Source organism: Platichthys flesus, chromosome 6 (genome assembly GCF_949316205.1).
Source record: "Platichthys flesus chromosome 6, fPlaFle2.1, whole genome shotgun sequence".
NCBI lineage: Eukaryota > Metazoa > Chordata > Actinopteri > Pleuronectiformes > Pleuronectidae > Platichthys > Platichthys flesus.
The window spans coordinates 12,750,971-12,774,216 of record NC_084950.1 but is presented as its reverse complement, the minus strand read 5'-3'; the positions used below and the strand labels follow the sequence as shown (position 1 = coordinate 12,774,216).

The 23,246-nt window shown below is 41.5% G+C and overlaps 2 protein-coding genes across 2 annotated transcripts in view; one reads left to right on the top strand and one right to left on the bottom strand.

The window, feature by feature from the left end:
- Positions 1-8: 8 nt before the first annotated feature.
- rasef2 (RAS and EF-hand domain containing 2) lies at positions 9-10,454 on the top strand. Its single transcript, XM_062390748.1, has 17 exons — positions 9-590; positions 3,212-3,364; positions 4,654-4,744; positions 5,017-5,112; positions 6,189-6,266; positions 6,357-6,472; positions 6,553-6,621; positions 7,589-7,670; positions 7,786-7,856; positions 8,187-8,370; positions 8,450-8,551; positions 8,940-9,084; positions 9,167-9,248; positions 9,327-9,441; positions 9,533-9,646; positions 9,767-9,843; positions 9,936-10,454. The coding sequence occupies exons 1-17, from the start codon at positions 280-282 to the stop codon at positions 10,036-10,038; spliced, it is 1,989 nt and encodes a 662-aa protein (XP_062246732.1). The 5' UTR covers positions 9-279; the 3' UTR covers positions 10,039-10,454.
- fkbp16 (FKBP prolyl isomerase 16) overlaps positions 10,424-23,246 on the bottom strand; it is a 26,274-nt gene continuing 13,451 nt past the window's right edge. The window contains exons 4-8 of the mRNA XM_062390749.1: positions 16,839-17,056; positions 14,757-14,938; positions 14,576-14,653; positions 11,135-11,272; positions 10,424-11,040 (exon numbers count right to left, since the gene is read on the bottom strand). Coding sequence (XP_062246733.1) covers positions 10,954-11,040; positions 11,135-11,272; positions 14,576-14,653; positions 14,757-14,938; positions 16,839-17,056 — 703 coding nt within the window. The 3' untranslated portion in view covers positions 10,424-10,953. The remainder of the gene's footprint in view (positions 11,041-11,134; positions 11,273-14,575; positions 14,654-14,756; positions 14,939-16,838; positions 17,057-23,246) is intronic.

The window sequence follows — 23,246 nt, the reverse complement described above, 5'->3', positions numbered from 1 at the left end:
GTCTGATAAAGCTCACACCTACAAGACAAACAGAGGGGAGCTCCTGAGCTGTTTCTACTGCGGCTCTATGCGTGTATCAGCACCATGACATACATCGATCTATAGCGACAGGAGCTGCCTCGCTGGGTCCACTGATGAAACCCGCCCACACCGACACCTGGACCAATGGGCGGATCTTAAACTCACTTGTGTTCGGTCTGAGGACCTGAGGCGGTCCACAGGAGGAGCTGCGTTCGGTTTGAACTCTTCTGAGCTTTCGCGTGGTTCGAACCGGCGGACATGGACAGACCCAGTCTCCGGAGGCTGTTTTCCGCCTGCGACGTGAACAAGACCGGGAAGATCGAGCTCGGGGACTTCGCGGTGGTTTGCCGGGAGCTCAACGTGCCCGAAGCCGAGATCAAGTCTCTGTTCGACCGGTTCGACGCGGACGAGGACGGATACATCGACTACAGCAAGTTCTCCTCCAGGTTCCAGGAGGTGTCCGAGGCGCTGGACGGGGCCTGCGGCGGCGCCGGGTCGAGCCTCAGCCCGGGGGGTTCGTGGGAAGAGTTCGTGGGTCGGATGGACTCGGAGAACCTCCTGTCTGAAAGGTGCGATCACATCCGGCTGTCCGGTCCGTGTTCAGGCAGCACACTGATCTCAAGTTCCTGTTCAAATCCTGACTGATCTCAGGAGCTGTAATTCACTCATCTCATTATCTCATATACACAATGCAATCCGATGCATCGCAATGCATGCAGTGTGATATGATACGATCCAATATATCGATACAAAATGATACAACACTTTATTAAATGACACAAAAAATACAAAATTATACAATATGGTATTTAACAATACAATATGATTCAAAATGTAACAATGCAACATTCATCTATACAAAGCGAAGAATACAATAGATACAATATAAAACAATAAAATATGATACAATCTGACATGTTATGATACGATATGCTGCATTATGATACAATATATAATATTCAAACATGCACGTATTCCTCCTGATAATAAATTGTATAAATCAGATACTAAATCACACGTTCAAAAGTAATTATCTAAGGTACACACATCTACATAAAACATATAGTGTGTAGTGCAAGGTAACTGCAAAAAATCCTTCTCTACATAAAGATCATTATGTTCATTTTCTGTAGAATGTGTTCAAAAGAGTTGATTTATTTGAAAGTCATTTTGGAGGCTGTAATCTTAGTCCCATACTTTTTTTCCCATCCAGTATAAATCAAGACCTAGTAGGGCCACAAATTAAAAGCTAACATAACCATAAAAACATAAATCACGTTAATCAGACCTAGTAAAAACTGAACATTATAATCCTGATGAAGAGAGCATTTATTGCTGCACTGTTGTTTTCTACAGCCAGTAGCTTCATTTTGGAACAGAAAGTGTTGGAATGTGGGTTCATCATTTGGCTGAAACTTGGATAATATGCAGTTCAACAAACCACTGGTATAAGTGTCCATCAGTGTGTCTTACATGTTAAGGCTATTTTCTCACTGTTAAAGGAGACAGAGATGAATGAAGCAGGCCCGTCAGATGACTTGTTCCGCCTGTTAATTCATAATAATAACGTGTCGCACTTGGGTGGGGGGAAAAAATAAACAAAAATTGCTTTTTCTTTTCCTTTAGTTGACACATTGGTACACAGCTGCTGCCATCTCCTGTTTGTGGATCTTGGCTGATGGCTGTTGATCTTTTTACAAGTTTCTCAGCTGCTGTTTGTTTGCCTGTCTAGGTGCAGCCATCTTTATGACGCACTGTGGATGCAGCGCTCCAGCCCTAAGTCGTCACTGACAATCATTCAATGTTTCTTATTTATAAATCTCTTGACAACCGTTCACCCGAAACACAGTCGACGCTACACTTCCTTGAGTCCACAGTAACTCACCGGAAAAGTTAAAAGTCCACAGTGCGTTTCCATGCTACTGAGTTCAGGGACACCAATTACCTCTACTACTCTCTTTTTATCATATTTCTTATTGTCATGAAAACCAATTTTTGCATATTCTCAATAGTACCCATGTTGAGTGGTGCGGAGATAGTATCAAAGTGATAAACAAAAGTGATCTGTTTGCCTAAAGGACTTAAAGGGATAATTCACAGAACTGAAAATGTACTCATTATTTACTCAGCACTATGCCGATTGGGTGGGTGGGGGGGGGGGGGGGGGGGGGGGTGTTTGTGGACTCAAACACTGGAGTCTCAGGGTTAAACAGTGTTGCAGCCAAATGCAATACAATTTAAGTAAACAGGCGTCCGTCTTCAGACGTAGAAAATAACATGCCTCCATACTGATCCTGTGACGTCATCAAAGTATCTTGAAGCCACGACTTTCATATTTGACTCTAAACGGCGTCATTTACACTGTTTTTGGCCTCACTGTCCTCTGATACCCTACTCGGTGTTGCTTTCATGTTCTCATGGACACACTGGAGAACTGTACACCCTCTCGCCTAAGGGCTAGCATGTTTGCATTGCTACGTCCACTAGCATCTTTACTTCCAGTAGTGGACTTTTAGGCTTAAAACTTTGGGTAAATGAGGCCGTTTGGAGTCGAATTTGAATGTCGGGGCTCACAGACACTTGGATGACGCCACACAAGCAGCATGGAGGCATGTTTTATTTTTTTCTGTTGTTGTATTACGTCTGAAGAAGAGGACTCCTTGGCTGCACCACTGTTTACCCGATTTACCAGAGTTAGAGTGAAATGCTCTGTTGTTCTGTGAAAGAAACTGAGTAATTATATATTTGGCTCCCTGACATCGAACAGTCCTTTGGGCAGTGGGTCCAGGGAGGCGGAGTTTGTGGCGTAGGTAAGGGTGGTGACTGTGTAGTTATGAAATCACAAAGTAGTTGGAGTCCTTTCCTCTTGTGTTAAGAAGTGAGCAGTTGTTTAAGGCGTTTATTTCTCTGTGGGTTGAATGTTATGATATCTTCACATCGGGGGGAAAAAAGGAATTCTCACTTTCTACAACAAGTGACCTTTGACCTTTAAAAGGCTTAAGCTACTTTCACATTGCTCATTATCGGTTATGGTGAAAGTATTTCAAACACACTGACCGGGTGCACAGCGTGATAGTAGGGGAGTTAGTATTTGATTTGAGCAGAAACTCAGATTTTGGGTGGAGTTTGAATCTGAGAAAATTGCACTGACCTCTATCACTGGAATTAACTATTTGCTCTTCTTGTGTAGTCTCAGGGAGCAGCTGGCTGATCTTTACCAGGCCATTCATTCCTGTGCAAACACGGCCCTGCTTCAGGAGTACGAAAAAACCATCCACGCTCTGATCAACCAAAGTCTGGACAACAGACAGGAGTGTGAACTCCTGGAGACCAGTTTGAAGCGGTAAGAATAAGAGACTTGTTCTCCTCAAGTGTTTTTTCTATAACATCTGAACTGAAATGAATGAAAAATAAGTTTCAATAAGGTGGACACGCGTCTTATGTGGCTATATTACTACATGTGTGTTAGCATGAGAGGTGACTTAAGTAATGGTATTTCCGACAGATGATTTTACAAAGTGTGGCAGCCATGTCTGAATTCTCTGAGTCCTGGTTATCCCTCCATTAATGTTTCCAACCTAAACTATTGTCTCCCATGATTTAACATAAAGTCTGACCAGTGAGCTGTCCTTTTAAATTTGTTTTATTTCTCTGTTCTCGTGTTGTTTTTATTCCTGTTTTATTTGTTCTGTTAAATAAGAAGATTCAGTGTATATATGGTCGAGGAAAAAGTAATATCATTTAAAAGCAAATTTCCATTGTTCAAAATTCTGAGAGTGAGGTTTCAGCTTTGCAAAAATGATGATCGTTACAGTGAAAACAACTTTCACCCTCTTTTTGCTCTGTTTTGGTTTCCACCTCTTTTAAACCCAGTAGACATTTAAAATAAATATGGTTCATCATATTGTCATTAAATCACTGAACTAAACTGAATATTGCATTATCATTTATTTTTAAATTGTTTATTTTATTGTCATGACTTTTTTTCTGCAGTAGCTTTTCTGGCTCAACAATCTGGACAGTTAATGTCACACGCTGCATTGAGAAAAGGAATTAATCTTTTCCTCTTAAATCTGTAAAGTGAGACATACCTCCTTAAATGATGTGTTGAATTTCAGTCTTTCACACGGGAAGACATTGTGTCTCCAAGCAGGGTTTGTTCAGTGCCTGAGCTCTGTCTGTGCTTCAGTGACTAGATGAGAAAGAGGACATTCCTTGTACAAGGAAGTAGGAAAACAAAAGAATGTGCTGCCCGGCCTGTTCTGTAATCCCTCTGCAGACTAGATATTTATTCTACCTAAGTTTCCAAGTCAGTTGACATCAACATAACTTTGAAAACGTGAAAAAAAAAACATAAATGGAATCACCTTATACAAATTTAGTTTGGTTTGATTCAATGGAATCTGCCCTCCCCCCCTCGCCTCGTTGGTTATTGTACTGTCTGACGAGAGCAGAGAGTCACAACTGCAGCACGTCCGAAGTCAACTCAGTCAGGTACAACTGTGACCGGACTAGCAGGTGAATGGATTCTTCTTTTCTTTCACCTGCTGTATTAATCCCCGGGACGATGCCGGAGAATCTGCTTTGATTCAGGAGCACAAACTTGAACATATACCTTCACTCTTCAAACAGAGCTGAGGAGATGAACAGCAGTCAGCTGGAGGAAGTGGAGGAAGACATCCAGCTACAGCTTGTCAGGACGGAGGAGCGGGTGAGAGAAGAGGTGAGACCTGCAGGATGTATTATGGGCTTCAACAACCTATATGAATTGGCTGTGTTATACGCTGCAGCATCAGTAAACAGTGCAGTGAGAAGCTAAAATAAGCATTGCCCCCACACTCCTGTGGGCTCCTGTGAGCTACCTGCATATTTGTGGAGCAGCAGCTCCACAGCAGGTTACACGTCTCCTCACAAAGAGCCTCTGTACAGTCAGATGAAAGCCGCTCTTCACGGCCCTGAGCTGGCCTCTTACCTTCTTCGGTTTCATGTCGGCAGGAGCGCAAGAAAATGGAAGGAGTCATGGCTACCATGCAGAGGAAGTATAAGAATGAGGTCGCGGACCTGCACGCAACTGTGGACGGTCTGTTGAAGGTAAGTAACACCACACATCTTTGCATTTACACACAGATTGTATAAAGCTGGAATATGTGTTCTTGATAGAGAAATAGAGAAAACAGCGACTAAAGCTGAAAGACAAAGGTAACAGAGATGATGCAGAGGAAAGTGAACAAATGAGAGAAAGATGAACATGAAAACTTGTCTCGGACATGGGTTTGTGTTATATGTGTTATGTTTACTGTCATAGACGTATTTGTATCCTCTGTTCAACACATAGCTGAAAGTGATGTTCAGTGTGAGGACAAATTTGTCTCTGGTGGTCACCTCTGAATGTGGCTGATTAGATAGTTGTAAAATGAATGATGTTGGGGCACTAGTGGAGCTGTTCAGGTTTGATACCTGTCGCTGTTTCTGTAGTGTCGTGTGAGCTGATGGTGCAACTGCCACAGACAGCGTTTGAGTAAATTACAAAGAAGTTACACACGCAGATGGCTCTGACCACCTGGGAAATACACAAAGGCTCAGAACACACTCATGATTAATAATTGGACTAAGTAGAATGTCTTTTTTTCTAATGTTGATCTAGCGCTAGTAGATTTGGGCACATGCTAAATAAAATTCTCCCGCGCACTGTAGACCATGCACTTAGATTGTTAAAGCTGATATTAGACGATTCAATCAATTCAGTCTATACACGATTATATATGATTGATTTATTGTTTGATTATTGCTGATGGTATTTGAGTTAAATAGAGATTGCAGGGACGTCACAGGCATTTCTGAGGTCATTTAGAAACAGGGTCATCAGAGAGCACTGACAAATGTCTGTTTTTATTTCAATTCAAATGTAAAATGCCTCACTCATTTAACAATTTACAATTCTTTAAAAAGCAAACTTAAAGGGATTCTCCAAAAAGCCAGTACTTACTAAGATTTCTTCATGAACTCTCAAACACTGCTATCAGCAAACATCTCTGTAGTGTGAGTGGGGGTTTAATCGACGGGCCTGTGTGGAACTGCCGGTCTGGAAATTCTGGTCTTAACGCTGTTGGATCTGTGACTCCGGTCATCAGCACCTAAAGTGTTTTAACAAAATGTCTTTTGTCCAGCGCCAGGAGGACTCTGACTTAAACCAGACAAAGGACGAGGTGGTGAAGCTGAACATGGAAATCAGTAACCTCTCACAGGTCAGTCAGGTTGGAAGTGATCGTTCGGCTGAATGAAGCAGATGCACGTTTTATAAGACTGCTCCAGTAAATCTTTAAATCTGCGCACAGGTAAACGAGCAGCTGCGGACGTCCCTGCTCCGAGCCCAGACCGACATATCGGTGCTGCACTCGGAGCTGGACAAGCTGAAGAACATGTACGCAGATCAGAAGAATCAATACGATAGGTGAGGCACCGTGTTAACACCAAGCATGAACACAAAATGTGACGCAGCATCTTCTCTAAACTACGTGTGTTTATTCACAGAGAAAAAGAGGACTTGAAGATGATGGTCATGGAATACCAGTCGTACTCCAGTCAGATTCAGATCCTCCAGTAAGTCTGACTTTGAGAACTTTTGCGAGTGTAACAAATGCAGTCTCACAATGTCTGCATCGTGACATTGCTGCTGTGTAATTGTAAATATTAAAGTATTTTTTATAAATGTTTTTAAACTGTCAACTTTTCCCGAAACTAATTAGTAGTTATCAATAATTACTATACTTCTGCTTTGACAGTTTGGTTCATCAAAATTACAGAAACAAATGTTTAAGCTGCCCTCTAGTGGTATCAGGTCAGACAGAGAAAAAAATACAATAACATTCAAACATTTAGAAAACTTCATCAGCAACATGTCTCTTCATAAAGAATGTCCCAGTTACAGCCAACCTTTATTTTTGTTATATTTTATTTAGTCATAAACACCTGTGATAATTGGTTTATAATCTATAATAATGTATTTGTAAACAGGTTAGTGTTTATAAATTCATATATTTATAATATGTATAATATATTATTACAGTTGTAATTATTAAAATATGAAAGAAACACTTCTGAAATAGAATTTAATAGTATACAATATAAACGAATAAAAAACTACAAACATAATTGTTTTTTTTAAATAGCTTTATACTGTGTCTCTGTACAACTACATCATAGTTGTACATAGTTAAAAAAAATACAGTTTTAAATGTTTTTATAATGTATATAGTATAAAGTATAAATTGGTAGGTGAAAATAAATATTCCCCATTGCAAAGCCTGGAAACCAATGATATAACCTTTTACCAGTAAAACAATATTAAGTTGACAGTGCAGGTTATTTTGAGTACTTAAAACATGGAAGGTATAAGTCCTACTTCTGAATTACTTTAAGTGTAAATGCTCCTCTGCACTGTCCAGTCTCTACTACCCCCCCCCAGGTTGTTAACATTTCAGCTCTTGAACAACTGGTTTATCACAAACTTGCTGTGTGAAAGCAAATGTTTGTCCATGTAACTGACTCTTTGTTGCGTTGCCTTCAGAGAAATGAACAAAAACCTGTACGACAGCAACGATGGGCTTCGATCCTCGTTGGCCAGTGAAGTGGTCGCAGCTAAACGGAGGGTGAGTGTGTCGTGTGCAGACATAGCTCCACATCAGATAGAAGCCGACAGTCAATGGTTTTCAGTAGTTGGGAGTGTGAAAGTTTCCTCTCTGACATTTTAAACCTGCTCTACAGCTGTCTCCCCAAAACGAAATCTCAGCCCGAAAGATGAAGCCGCTCCGACAGAGCACACTCAAGCACAGCAGGTATATCAAGTTTTTTCCTTTTCGTTTTTACACACCTCTCTGAATCTGCAGATCGATCTCAGTGAATTTAATTGCCACAGCTGAAGTGTGTGTGTGTGTGTGTGTGTGTGTGTGTGTGTGTGTGTGTGTGTGTGTGTGTGTGTGTGTGTGTGTGTGTGTGTGTGTGTGTGTGTGTGTGTGTGTGTGTGTGTGTGTGTGTGTGTGTGTGTGTGTGTGTGTGTGTGTGTGTGTGTGTGTGTGTGTGTGTGTGTGTGTGTGTGTGTGTGTGTGTGTGTGTGTGTGTGTGTGTGTGTGTGTGTGTGTGTGTGTGTGTGTGTGTGTGTGTTGCAGTTCACAACCAGATCCCAGTAAAGCCGTTTTCTCTCATGTGGCCTCCTGGGCTGACAAGTACCTGGACAGCGGAGTCTCGCTGCCGATGGACACGGCCGAGAGCAGTGATTACGACAGCGACGAGAGCCGGGGCTCGGTGGAAACGGTGCATCACAGTTACTCGTGTGTTCCGTCTGACTTGGAGGTCAGAACGCACATCAGCAGGTCACATAATGCCAATAGGCTGGTGAGCTTTTAGTCAGTGTTGTCTTCATGTGTCACAGATCTCAGAAGTCAAATCTGAAGCTGCAATGTCGGTGACTCCCAGCAGGGCGAGCTCTATCGCGTCCTCACTACGAAGACGCTTGTCTGCGTTCTCCACAAAGGTAAAATTATTTGACCTTTTTAATGTCTAAGATCTAAAACAATGCTGTGCTGCAGATAAGTAGTTCTGTACATTGTAACCAGAATGATGAGAAAAGACCGTGGTTGACCAGAGGTTCATCCTAGAGTGAGATAATCTTCATGGGATGAACTATTTCAGTGTTACCTCATTGGCCATGCACCAGCTTTGTATGGGGCTTTCAAATGAATCTCATGGTTGTCATCATGTGACCTAGCTCCAGAAAAAGAAACTGTATTTGTTAGATTAAATATAACATTACATTCAGCTAAATGAATACATACTGCTTTTAAAACAATAATAAACTCGAATTTTAAGATTTTATCTGACACTATCTGTGTACTTTTTGTCACTTCTGTTCTTTCCCTCAGCCGTTAGAAGCCAGCATAGAAGAAACTGAGGAGCCCAATCCGATGTACCGTCTGGTTTTGGCCGGAGATGCCGGAGCAGGAAAGTCCAGCTTCATGCTGAGACTGACGCTCAACGAGTTCAGAGGAGACATCCAGACGACGCTGGGTGGGTGCACAGAAAACACACTCAATAAAACTCTTGACACATTCTTGATTTGAGACGTGGAACTCTGCTTTTGGCCTCGCAGGAGTTGATTTCCAGATAAAGAGGATGTTGGTGGACGGAGAGAAGACGAGTCTGCAGATCTGGGACACAGCTGGCCAGGAGAGGTACTGCACCGACTCTCGTGGCATTCCAGTCAACAAATAACTTGCCTAAAAATAAGTTTGTATTTCTTCTCACGTTAGGTTCCGCAGCATCGCCAGATCTTATTTCCGTAAAGCTCACGGCGTCCTGCTGCTCTATGATGTGACTTCAGAAAGCAGCTTCCTTAACATCCGAGCGTGGGTGGATGAGATTCAGGTAAGGGTGGAACTGCTGACTGACACACGGATACATGAATGACACAGACAAGCAGGAATATATCTCACGGAGTTCTTTTTTTTTGATACAGGATTTGACAGAGGAGAAAATCCCCATGTGTGTTATTGGAAACAAAGTGGACCTCCGAGAGCAGCTCCCTGAGGGGAGATGTGTGAGCAGCTTACATGGAGAGAAGTTGGCAAAGGTGAGACACTTTTGTCCTGTCCAATGCAACAAAAAAGAAGAGTGTTTACACAGACGCCCTGCCCTCCCAGGTGTATAAATAAACCGACTTCGCTCAGGTATGTTGATGCTTTGCTCGCAGGCATACGGCGCCTTGTTCTGCGAAACCAGCGCCAAAGAGGGAACCAACGTCGTGGAGGCGGTGCTTCATCTCGCGAGGTAGGAGGCCCGGAGACCGGGAGTCAGAGTTGAGTCTTTTGACTTCACAAACCCTGACGTCTCTTAGCCTCTTTGTTTCTTTATTTTCACAGAGAAGTCAAGAAAAATGTCAACTTGAGACGCGAGTCGGGTTCACAGGTCAAACTGAGTCAATCCAACCCGAAGAAGACTCTGAACGACTGCTGTGGACTGTAGATGTTTCATATTGGAATATACCACGGAGCAGGTTTTTAATTTTTCCGATGCAGAACCTAAAATGTTTTAACCTTAAATATATTTCAAACTCAACTCTTAGATTTATTTTCATTCTTTTAAATTCTCTAATCGGGATGAAGGTTTCTGCACATGTACAGATAAGCGCACATATGGTAATCATGCTTCTTTGTGTCTCAGATTTTATAATTTTATAAATAAGGAATTTCCATGGCTCAGTTTAGATTCAACCTCAATAATTGGAATGGTTTAGCCGAGAGAAACAATCTGCAAAGACTGAAGTTCATGCACTTTTTTCACCGTTGAGATCAAACTTATTTCACAGAGTTGAACGGTTCTTGGAAGATGAAGGGAAAGACCATACACGTTTGTTTAAACAGTTTTTATTTTACACAGTTTTTATTTTAAGTATCAGCATAAGTGATATAACAGTGCAACGTTACTGATTTGAAGGATATTGTCACAAATTTGTGCTGTTGAAGTGTTATTTGTTCACTAAAATAAATGTTTGTGGTTTGGTTACGGACTTCACAAAAGTTCCACTGATTTTATTTTTTTATTTGAGTATCTGTGATACAAGAACAAGTTCCAGGACCCATTTTTATGATGGTTGATTAAATGCGATCCCATTTCAAAATAAAATATATATATATATATATATATATATAAAACTCTGCTGCTATTGTGAATTCACTCTGTACTGAACTATTCTCCTTTTCATAAATATATCAGATTTTCAGTGACAAGACGTGTGGATAAACACACGTTCAGGCTCTTGTGTTGCTTCTCGTGATCAGAGGAAACTCCTCACAGTTGACAGAAGAGGACTGGTAACTACACTCTACTCCCTCAGAGGATGATGATGATGGTGATGAAGATTTTCAAAGTGCCATGCTTTCAGTGTCTTGCAGTTAGAATCACTGCTGTCACTAAGCTCCCCAAGGCCACCACAAGAGCTCCGAGGATAAACTTCCAGGAAATTCCCTAAAACAAAGACACAGTCAAAAAAAAAAAAAAAAACTCCATTATGTCAAATAGTGAAATGTACAGTTCTGGTTGTATTCGTGATTTGACTTACAGATGGTTCCTTCTTAGAGGGAATCAGAAAAGGTGCGATATTCTCTCCAAGCATCTCTGCAGGTTTGGGTTTCCACTCCTGAGTATCTTTGCCTCCTGATTGTCTTTTGACGAGTTTAGATAACTCCAAGTGAATCGCCTGAAGGAAAGGAGGGCATTAAAAAATACAATGCAGGCAGTGTTTTTATTGCTGGCAGTCAAAATCTAATGTTGACAAAGACATATGGAGCCTTCCTCTTGAGGGAAAGGTGAAGTTGCAGTTTTAAAAATGTCCAGCAGGTGAGAGCAGAGGTCTGAATAACTAGACAGAAGAGGCCAAGAAATCATAAAAACGTATATTTTTCACTTTTGTCATATCTTCAAAAAGCTGTCATTAGATGAATAACTTAAAATTGTCATAAAAAGCATGTGCAGCTCATGACTCCATGTTCCCGGCCTGTTTTGTGACTGCAGTACAATAACTTTCTCACAGGGAGGTTAAATCAGGTTTCGGCCTAGTGTTTTATCCAGCTTCGAGACAAGGGTGTAATTTCCAAAGCAGCGTATATTTTCGTTTTGTCTAGACAAGTCCAGACATACTATTTGTGGCAGTGTGCCCTGTAGGTCAGGTCGCTGTAATACTGGAAGCAGTGTTTGGTAAACAGCTGATAGAGATGTCCTATTCACACCTTTTACGGAGATCCAGCCTGCAGGGTGTCGAACAAGCGAAGTGGAATAATGTCCGTGAGGTGATGTTAGAGTTGTATGGAGTGGTTATGGTAATTATACAGTGTGGAGAGCCTACGCTGAAGCTGGAGAGGTCAACTCAGTCTCCAGCTTTGACTTGCACGGCTGCAGAGTGACACAGTTTGACTCGCGCATGTGTTATTTCTACCAGGTTTGCCGGGCAGCTCTGAGCCGTGCGGCCACATCTGGAGACTGCCAGATGTGCAGTTCAGCCAGATCCTCTGTGGAGGATTTGGCAGATTAGGAAAAACCACAAAAACAAGACAGAACAGGCCGTCAGAGGAGCAGAGAGCAGCTCACTGGGGTTCCTGCAACTGTTTGCTGTTAACTAGAGAGATGCAATAAAAAACAAGCAGTTGTGAGATGCAGAGGTTGTGGATGGAGATGAGGCGAAGTGTGAACATTGTGAACGAGGCGGAATCACTCGAACGCGGTTCCAGATGGAGCATGGAGCCTTCAATCATGGTTTTGCATTGACTGAATATGTTTCTGATGTTTGGATTTAGAGCAGAAAAACAACATAATCTAGACTATGTGCAGTGCATTCGGAACATATTCCCACCGCCTTATGCTAAAATCGTTTGTAAATTTCAATCTCATCAACCCAAAATCAATACCCCAATGAAGAAGGAGAATTTTAAAACATCACAAAGCGATTTCTTCAGACACTTAGGTATTTTGCCTAAGGTAAGGCGCTGAATTTCGGTTGATTGTCTTTGAGTTGTTTGTACATTGTGGAAAAAACATGGACACTGTGAGGTAAATGTTTTGTAATCATATGTTTACATTATTTGCGTAATAATGAAGAGTAAAGCAATAAGTGTGACCGGCACTTGTGAGAGAGGGACATGTACTTTGCAAGTGACAATTTCACATTAGCTCACATTAGAATCCACCACTTAAAGTTGATGTTCAACTTGAGATAGCGTTATGGAACACATTTTTCAGATTATTCCGACACTACACAAACACACAAAATAGTAAGAAAGGCAAGCCATGACAACTTGCCTCCAGAGCTCATGGTTTTGAAATCAATGAAGTTTGGGACAACCAGGATTCTTCCTGTGAGCCTAACTCCTAGCTGAGCTCCAGAAATCCTGAAGAACAACCATCACAAGTTCTCTGACACTGTGAGAGACTCCGATGGAACCGAGCCTGAACTGTCTGGCCTCTGTTTAAAGCATCATGCATGAATGAATGTTTGGAGACATGATGCTAGAAGTGGTCGTCCCTCTGGAGCTCCTGGTGACCACCAGGCCCTCGGTCACCTAACAAAGCCTTTCTTCCCTGAATGCTGAGTTTGGGGAGGGGCGTACACATCACGGAGAGTCGTGGTTGTTCCAAACTTCTTCCATTTAAACATTATGGAGGTCATTTTTGCTCTTGTGAAACTTCAGGGCAGCAGACTTATTTTGTTGCCTTCCCCAAACTGTTGTCCTGTCTCTGAGCTCTGCCGATAAGTCCAATGTCTTCATGGACTAGTTTTTGCTCTGATTTGCATCAGCAGCTGCGGGACCTTATGGAGTCAGATGTGTCTCTCCAAAACATATCCAGTCAACTGAATTTATCCAAAGTAGACAATGTAAAGAAATATCCGAAAGATGATCAAGGGAAAGGGGAGGTACCTTAAATGAATTTGAAACGTCATGGCAACATGTCTGAATACTGTGGTGGCTGTGATTTCAGTTGGCATGATGAGGGAAAACAATATTTAGCATGAACCCATTGAAGAGTCTCACTACTGCCCCGATCTCCTTTCGAATGGACGACTGCAATGCTCTCCTGTTGGGAACCAGTCAGCCATCACTGTCTAGCTTGCAACTGGTGCAGATGCTGCTGCTCGAACTGCTAACTGGTACTAGGCAGAGGGACAGTGGGTCACTTGTTCTTGCATCTATGCATTGGCTACCGCTTAGATACAGGACAGATTTTAAGGCTTAAGCTCCTCTGCCCCACTTTCCATCCCCAGATCTCTTGGCGGTCCCTCGGTCGAGGCTAAGGGTGTAAAGGGGGATTGTGCCTTCGCTGTAGCTGCCCCAAAGCTCTAGAACGCTCTACCTCTTTCTATTAAGTATTAACCCTCTGTTGAGGCTTTTAATACTCAACTGAAGACCCACTGGTTCTCTTAGGCCTTTGACTGCCCATGACAAAGTCTTATTTACTAATGTATATACTGATTCGTTTTCAGCCTGTTTAGTTGTTTGCAAAAGATTTTGAATTGTGGACTCATTCTAAGCTTATTGGGCAAATCGACAACTGTTGGATGGATTTCAATTAAATACTGTTCTCCGGTGGATGAACCCCCCGTGACAGGGAATTCAATTGTGAACTTGGAATTTCTGGTTTTAAGTGCGTTTAGCCCCACAAAGACTTCTGAGGTCAAGGCTCTTTGTTAAAGGTAAATATTGATTAATTAATAATTATTTTTTTAACAATTATTTTAAATGTGAAACAGCTACATGTACTACATGAACTATCCATACTGTCATAACTGAAATCCCAAGTCCAGGCTTGACAGTGTTTTTCCAGCATTGATATATAAACCTTTGACCGTAACATATTAGAGAGGACACATTTAGTCAGAAACTATTCATTAATAGTGTCTCTCTAATGATAATTGTGGCCTCACTTTAGAAAACCCTTTCCTTTGTGTGTATGAGGGACGAATGAGATTCACAGGCAGATGGGAGGGAGCAGCTCAACCAAATAATCTCACCTTAGTGGCCGGCTCCAGTTTCAAGGCCTTTTTTAGCACCTCCATCGCCTCTTTGTATTCACCATTGTCTGACAGGACCTGAAAGAGATGAACACAATCCTCTTCTTTCCAGGAACTCTCCCAACAATAATCATTTATGGATCGATAAGAAGCAATAGAGATGCTCCCAGTTGCTTCTCACCTTTCCCATCCTGAAGAGGGCCTTGACGTTGTTAGGCTCAAGGGTCAGAACGTCCCGGGTGGTGTGCAGCGCCTGCTCGTACTGCTCCAGTTTGAGCTGAGCGGCGGCCAGGTTGTTCAAACACTTCACCCGGTAGTCCCGCACCTCCTCCTCCTCTACCGCCACGCCGCTGTCCGGACCGTCTGCACAGAGACACACAGCAGATCATGTACACTTTGCTTTGGACATTAAAAGACATAAGGAAAAGTCTGGACATCTGAGAGGACCTCCACTAGGACATGTGTCTATCTCAATACAGTGTTGACCCATGTGAGGAGCATTTTGATTCTTGTCTCTAAGCATGATGGGTAATTGTTAGCAGCTCAGGGACGATATCTGCAATGGGTGCACATCTTTTTTTTCTCCTTCTTTTCCAGATTTGCAGTTGGATTCCAAAAGTAGATTCTACTTTGGATGCTTCCCAAGCTTGAGTTGGTATTTATTGTTGTTTGTTTGGTCACTTGGGGGCAGCAGAACAACATGTCAACACAACACTGACATATTATCGTGTAGGAAGTCCTGGCAAATGTCCACAGACACAAAGTGTGGAGTTAGGTTTTTGGTCAAATGTAATTTACAGACATTCACTCTCCCTTTAGCTTTGTCTGTGACTTTGCTCACCAGCTAGTTACTTAATCTGGTAGCGTTCAGTGACTTCTATAGAGCTGTCAAAATGAAAACATCTGCTGCTGCATTTGATCCTATTTAATTATTAAAGCTGTGAACTAGAAAACAACAAAAGCAGCTTAATAACATAAAAACATAAGTAGTACTGAGGGCAACTGCTGAGTTGAGTGTTTATCGCACCAAGCGACAAACAGTGATCAGTGCAGCTTTAAGCTTCAACTCTTTTACTGAATTTGTTTCCTTCTTGATTTTGAGAGCAAAGATTAAAGTGCGATACATTTAGGGAGCCATTAATCTGTTAACACAACAACAACAAGGTGATTTATCAGACGAGAAGTTGCTTTCAATTTTTGAATGTCGTGTCATTTCATTGCGTTATTAACTCCGTCATGTTTTTTCCCGTCTATTTGTTGGTCAGCAGCATTGCCCCAAAACTACACTGTTTTTTATTTATTTTTTATTAATTGAAATTATTTAAATGTTTTTAGAACCTAAGATTGATTATTCCCACACGGTGACAAAGCCTTGAAGCTAAATATTTATCTTTCGATTTCTCTTTTATTTCTTCATCCTTACCCAATTTAATTTATTTACTCCCATGAAGACAGTTGAAACTCTTGTTAAAAAAATGTATATTTGCACATGGTTATTGTCTCTGCTTCATTATTATCTCTTTTTTTTCTGCTCAACTTCTCAACCGTTAATGACACGATCTCGATGCCCTGATAAACTCCTCTCCTCAGTGTCACACCGAGTTAACTCGCGGCTCTACCATCATTGACACATTAAGAGGCGGTTCATGTTTTTCTCTTCACTGACTTGTTCAGTCACATTCTCCTCCACGGGCCCACCCTGCCTCGACCATGATCAAAGTGATTAAGAGGGTGAAAATCATATGAGAGTTGATTAGCCTGGATTAAGCTGAAGAATTAAGAGGAAAACATTTGTGACGTGACGTGGCCCTGCGTCCTGATGGTGTGATTAGTGTGATGGAGGGCTGGGGGGCGGGAAGCTGTTATGTCATTCTGAGTTGAGGTGTGTGTGTGTGTGTGTGTGTGTGTGTGTGTGTGTGTGTGTGTGTGTGTGTGTGTGTGTGTGTGTGTGTGTGTGTGTGTGTGTGTGTGTGTGTGTGTGTGTGTGTGTGTGTGTGTGTGTGTGTGTGTGTGTGTGTGTGTGTGTGTGTGTGTGTGTGTGTGTGTGTGTGTGTGTGTGTGTGTGTGTGTGTGCGTGCGTGCGTGCGTGTGTACATATGCATGCGTACATATGAGTGCCAAACCCTATCTGTGCTGTACCTTCATTTTCTCCCTTTCCCTGGGAAGATAATAGTCACATCAACCATTATAGCAGATTCCTGCTAGAGCTGATAGTATGGAAAATATTTTTCTATGAATAAATTCAGTTTTGACGCTGCGTTACCTCGGCTGCATGTGGTTAGCACATCCAGAGCCATACAATAGGCCCGGGCGGCCATGCAGTATTCCTCTCTCTGGAAATGAAAATTTCCTCGCTCTCGTTTCTGGTTGCCGATGCGGATGCGGTCGGCGACGGGCAGAGCAAATGGGTCTGCTTTCTCTCTAATGTCCAGCAGCTGAAGCTGATAGAGTAGCGGAGCCCAGGATGGAATATCCGGCTCTCTGCACATTGACAAACAAACAGACAGAAAAACAAGCACAGACATAAACAACATCATCACAGCAAAAGAGCCACGGTAAAGTTCATCTGTGAGTAACACCAGACATCTTTTAAAATCCTCAGAAGAACACGCTGATCTTTTAAAGGCTGTCTAAATCAATCAGGCAATCGATCTGTTTTCAAGTGATAACCATCACCTTCAAGAGAAGCAGAAACAAGCTACTGAACATCCTGCAAACAGTACCCAAAGCTCTTCAGCTAATGCATGTCATTTAATAGCCATCTTTAAAATACAGTGGTGTTTAGATTGACGGTGAACATATAAATAGTAGAATGTAAAATTATGTTTATTTTACATTAAGAGGTTGTATGGGAAACACTTGAAACCATTATTTGGTCAACTCTTTTCTCAGTTCACACACATTGTCACATTTTGACAGAGCATTTCTATTTTAACCAGCATAAATATAACATTACTGATCCTGCTGTTTATTTACCATCTTAAAAAGCATTTCTCACATTATATTTCAAGCATCCCTTATCTATTGTTTCCAGGCAATATTTATTGTATCTTTCTCTCTGACAATATTTGTAATATGTGGCCCATCTCAGATCTGTACCTGACCAGGGGGTGCCATGTCTCCCGTCCCCTGAGGTCAGCTGGGACTGGCTCCAGTCCCCCTGCGACCTTTACAAGATACGTGGTAAAGATATTGGAGGGATGAATTGTCTCTCTGAGCTGAAACATGCAAAAAATTAGTTTTAATTGAAATGTTCCCATTTTTAAGTAGGAGGTCAAGGTCCTTGAAGTGAGGACGCAGCTGATCAGGAGAGTTTCCAATTTGATCTGAAGTTGAAGCTCTCCCATCAGGACAAACTCAATCCCTAATAGAAACATGAATAACTATGATGGCACTCAGTGGAGGGCATACCTTGGAAAAGGGCCCTGTCTGACAATGTTGAAGAAAGTGATTAAAAAAAATAATAAAAATCTTAGATCTGACCCTTTTGTCCAGATCCATACCAGAATTTATTACTTTACAGGAACTGAAAAAACCTACCTCCCTGAAACCACATTCAAATCTACAGATTTTTATAAGTGGCTCTGTACCAAATTTTACATACTCATACATATCAGACCCCCAAATATACCTGATTTTCCTGGGAAATTTCTAAAAATGGCAACAACAAAAACATCTATAAAAGAACCATTTCTGTCCAGACCCACAATCAAATTGAATGGGTTCTTTTATGTAATATCCTTCCACCAAGTTTCATAGAAAGCTCTTCACTAGTTTTTGTGTAATCCTGCTAAAAAACAAACCATTTTTGGCAAAATTAAACTAATAGAAAACACAGCACTGCTCAACACCTGAGCTTTAGTGTCACTGCCTCGACAAAGGTATTTCATCAAACACACTCACACATTGTCCAGTACAACAATACTTGAACAAAAAATACACCTATGATATTACAATATATTTTGGTGTTTTTCATGAGTTTTGACAGATGTTTTATGCATTGATAACATTTCACAGCATCCATCGCCTGACACTCTTAAAAAGCAACATTTAAAGAAGCCAAAGTGACTCCGGCTCATTTAAGCAAATGAGGGTTTGAAACTGATACGAGCCGTTGAGCCGCCAACGGCTTTCCCTTACTCAGGAGTCACTCAGTGGGAAAGTTAATTTGGTTTTCAGTCATCTGGCTCCTGGGAAACAATGGTCCATTATCAGTTCCTCTGTTGAGGCTGAGTTGAAAGGAGTGACAGGTTGAATGAATGAAAGAATCTTGCCTTAAAAAATACAAACAACTGAAAACATGCTGTACGTCACATGTTTCGACATCCATTCATCCATTTCCAATACCGCTTATCCTTTGATGGTCGTGGGGGGAGCTGGAGCAGCACCCAGCTGACTTTGGACGAGAGCAGGGGTACTTCCTGGAGGGGTCATGCTTAAACATACAAAGTTTATTTTATATTTTGGACAAAATAAAGTGGTTCTTCATCTTTAAGGAGGACCCTGACAGTTTAACGGACTCAACAAAAAAAAGGTCAGAAACTAAGTCCGACAGAAGAAAGTGCAGCTTCCCCACAGATATCACCCACTGGCTGTTTGCTGCAAAGTGATAGTAGTGGGAGTTGTGTCAGACCATGAATTATTCAAACTGGTTGTGTCAGTGACACAGTTTATGTCTGTCAAACAGAATTAGTAGTGTGCCCAGTGGCTGTGAGGCCGTGTCAGCAGGTGGGATCAGATTACCCTTTCACCTCTCCTCCCCGGAGACCTCATCCACTGTCACAGGAGTGTGAAACCAGCAGCAGAGCAGAGGCCTCGGAAACCTGAGCCGGATCCCTGCCCGCTCAGGACTTGAGGAAGTGGCGTTCAGAGACGCTATCATCAGGGGGCTGTGAATGTGTAGATGCAGGACTCTAGGAAGCTTCTGTGAACTATTTTTGACAGCAGCGTTTAGTCCTGTCGTCTTGTTTTTGCAGAACCGCTGCATGTTTACAAGGATCAGACAAGTGTCAGCCCAGTTGTGTAGCAAGCGTTACAAGAGAAGAAGACACTTGATTCATTAATGAAGAACGTTGAGCGCACACAGCTTTGGTTTTACTAGGAAATGTCTTTGAAAAACATGCCTCATTCATCGTATTACTCCTAACTCCCGTGTATAGGTTCCTTCTTTCCTGCTGATGTTGTGTGTTTTACTAGAGTACGAAGAATGTCACATCATCTCAAAATGATTCTTGGCCCAGTTTGTGCAGTGTGGCTATGTGTTGTCCTTGCATACCTTTCTCTACTCTTATCTGAGAATGTTACACAATATTCCAAAGGCTGCATATTATGTAACAGTGTGCAGCAAGTAATAATAACACACACAGCAGTGTCTTGCATAATCTGCACTAGGACTTCTTGGCTCCAGATTAAAGGGATTTCTATCAATTACCTTCTGAAGCCACAACTAAATACTTAATAAAAAAAATGAAACCAAACTGTTCAAAAATAAGTGGAATTGATTTTACTTTTTAGTCGGGCAGCAAATCCACTTTGCTTCTACAAATTTCCAGTTTTAACAGCAATTGGTATAAAATCAATGTACTCATTAATTACAATAAATACAATTTTAGAAGCTGAAAATGTATTTTGAAGGTACAATTCATTCATCATATTATACCCCTGTACTTTGAGGGCTGCAAGAAGGCTGGTGCATAGGTCATAAATCCTGCCTCCTCCCTGTTAGCGGATTGGACAAGAGAGAATAATCAACATGTTTAACATTTAGAGGTAATATATTTTGAATAAATTTCAAGGTGAAATAAAATGGCAGACAGTAAATATAGTGCATAGTAATAAAAAGCTCTTCAAATGTGTATAACTGACTTAACTAAAGCCGCTTTATAGATATATATTGCTCTTTACATGAGACCTTAAGTATTGCTCATTAAGCATATAGTATATAGAGAGAGTCTAAGCATGTGTATCAACACCTGAGGCAGCAGTTTAAACTGATTTTCTGTATGTTTACTTAAAGACAGGAAGGAAACTAGTTACTTGACTTTGTCACAATTTCCAGTTGGTTAAAAAAGATGTCGCAGTCATGAGCTGAACCATGATGGGTTTGTAAAACACCTTACTCGTGAATGTCGTCGGATACCGATTTGAATATCACACGGGAGGAACGTACGCGCTTTGCCGCTCATGACTCACACAGATCGGACACATCGGATAACAAGGGATGAGTCATTTCCTATGAATTGATGCAGGTACAGCTGCTTCTGCACAAACTAAATGAGCTACAAGCAAAACTGAATTATGGGTTAACAGATGACACAAACACACACACGCACACACACACACATAATGACTGCAAACTGCCTTATAATAGAAATCCTTCACATGCAGGATTCTACAGGTGAGCTTTGAAGCATACTATCATTCAGCTCATCACTTAATATGAGCAAGCATGTGGCTAAAAATACAACAGTGTACAGAACACTAAGGACTTATACATCAAACATTGAGGGATAATAAGAGGAGCTGAGGGCCGAGCTTATTGTTGCCACCATGAGAGACATGACAAATCACCATGACTGGCAATCCACCGAGTGTAATCAAAGAATGCGGCAGTTGACAGATCTATAAGGTTTACGGTGTCATGCGGGTCAGCGGTGATTAGCCCCCGGGGTCTTATTAGTGCAAACAGGAAGCAGAGGGTGGTCAGCAGGGTTAGATCCCTGCACAAGATCCCAGTGAAACATGAACCTGCAACTCAAACCCAGGTCCACGTCCTTTAACTGAGCTGTCGTCTCCAGTCAGAGACTCCTACCCTCTTCACTCAGGCAGACTCTTTAGGCTGCCATTAGCTTGCCATGGTTGGTGTTATACTGTAGTTTTACAAAGGAGGATTCATTGTAGTGCGATGGCAGAAGAGTTGCTAAACTTTGAGGGATGCTGGTTATAATAAATATGCTCCTATTCTAATCAGTGCATGATATCACAAAATATACTCTATGTAATATACTCTGTGCTTGTAAAAAGCATTTAAAAGCATATTTTTTAATCGTCTTGTCTATTTTCCTAAATTTGACATGGTCATGGTTCTCTGAACGTTGCCAATGAGCAGATGACCTGCACCTGACCTAGAACTGGGCCTGAAGATTTTCCGTGTAGACAAATGAGCGAATCAACAGATCTGCTGCTTTGTGAATGTGCTGCTAACCCGAGTTATCAGCACTTTTTCATAAGATTCAAAAGAGTGTGGAGCTACGTTAACAGCTCTGTGACACAGTACTTGATTTGCATTCAGACGACACTGGCAGAGTAGGAAAACCAGCCTTTATTTGTATTTGTTCAAGTGTTTATTCAACATGTTTACTCCTGGCCTAGACAAATTTGCTAGTTTTGTTGCATTAGCCTATAGATCGGGAATGGTTTGCAGTTTAGATTTGGACAAAATTTTAAAATGCTTTATGTTTTAAATCTGCTGAATCAATCTACTACTGGCACTTTTAATGGATTTTACTGACATGTACCAGTGATTGTTCTTTTATAAGATAGCGCAACTGTTTAACACTGCACTTGTCTGTAATTCGGGTAAATGTCAGACTATTTTGCAGAGAAATTGCGCTGCTCCTCCTGACCAGAGTAAAGGTCAGTGAGGACGGGTTCTCTAGGTCAGAGCTTGAGGCCTGAAGAGATCAGGACTGAGCGGTTGGTTAGAGACCTGAGATGTTTGCTGAGGCAGTAGCTTTGACAGCACTGAGAGGCAGAGCCTGATTCCATGCCCATATTTATGGTCATATTTACTGCAGGTCACCAAGGAAACCAGGTCTAACAACTCAATGTAAGGTGGCACATTGGACGTTTTGCTTGTACTTCAGTACAAGTTTCAAAACTAGTTGCAAATTTTGAAAATGAAAATACAAGCACATGATTGAACGATCACTCAATACATTTAACGTTGAATGAATGAATGGAAAAGTGTTTTGTGGGCTAGAGATCCATTTGAAGACCGTTGGATTCTGGTGTGTTTGCTCAACTGCAACCTCCTTTATCACTATGGTGATAGCTCAGTCATTTCTTTACTCAGATTCACTCGTCCATTCATTAATTCACTCCCACCCTGGCCATCATTGATAGTCGATTCATCATGTCCATGTTGGCGAGAGTTTTTATTTTGCCCTATCTGGAGTTCAGTGTCAGGACATTTCAGTTATAACAAATTTTACGAGAAGAGATCTTGGTGGGGGCCTATTACAAGAAACAGTTTTGTGACTCATTTGTTCTCTTGCTGAGAGTTCAAGGAGAAAACACCATCCGTGTGACTGTACAGTTAACATGATGCAGGAGCCAGCTAGCTTAGCTTAGCTTAGCATAAAGACTGGAATTGGGAGGAAATTTCTTTCTATAAATTAACTCACAACAGCTACGCCCTTCTCCTCCATGTGGCACATTATTTAGTCTGAGTTGTCAGTTGTAATAAATAGCACAATAAAAATAATCGAACACTATCAGCCTTTCACAGACATATTGGTATAGGAAATAATGTTTGCCGATGAGCACTGGCATGAAAAATTGGGCTATTATCTTCATCTTTGGTTGTATTGGTGTTTTCTCTTTATTCATATATGTTTATATGTGACACTACGAGATGAGACGCTTCCATTTGTTTGGATGTTTGCCAGGA

Coding starts and splice junctions, on each gene's coding strand:
- rasef2 (XM_062390748.1), top strand. CDS start 280: ATGGACAGACCCAGTCTCCGGAGGCTGTTTTCCGCCTGCGACGTGAAC. Junction 7,671..7,785: donor TGGTCGCAGCTAAACGGAGG/GTGAGTGTGTCG, acceptor CCTGCTCTACAG/CTGTCTCCCCAAAACGAAAT. Junction 9,647..9,766: donor ATGGAGAGAAGTTGGCAAAG/GTGAGACACTTT, acceptor CTTTGCTCGCAG/GCATACGGCGCCTTGTTCTG.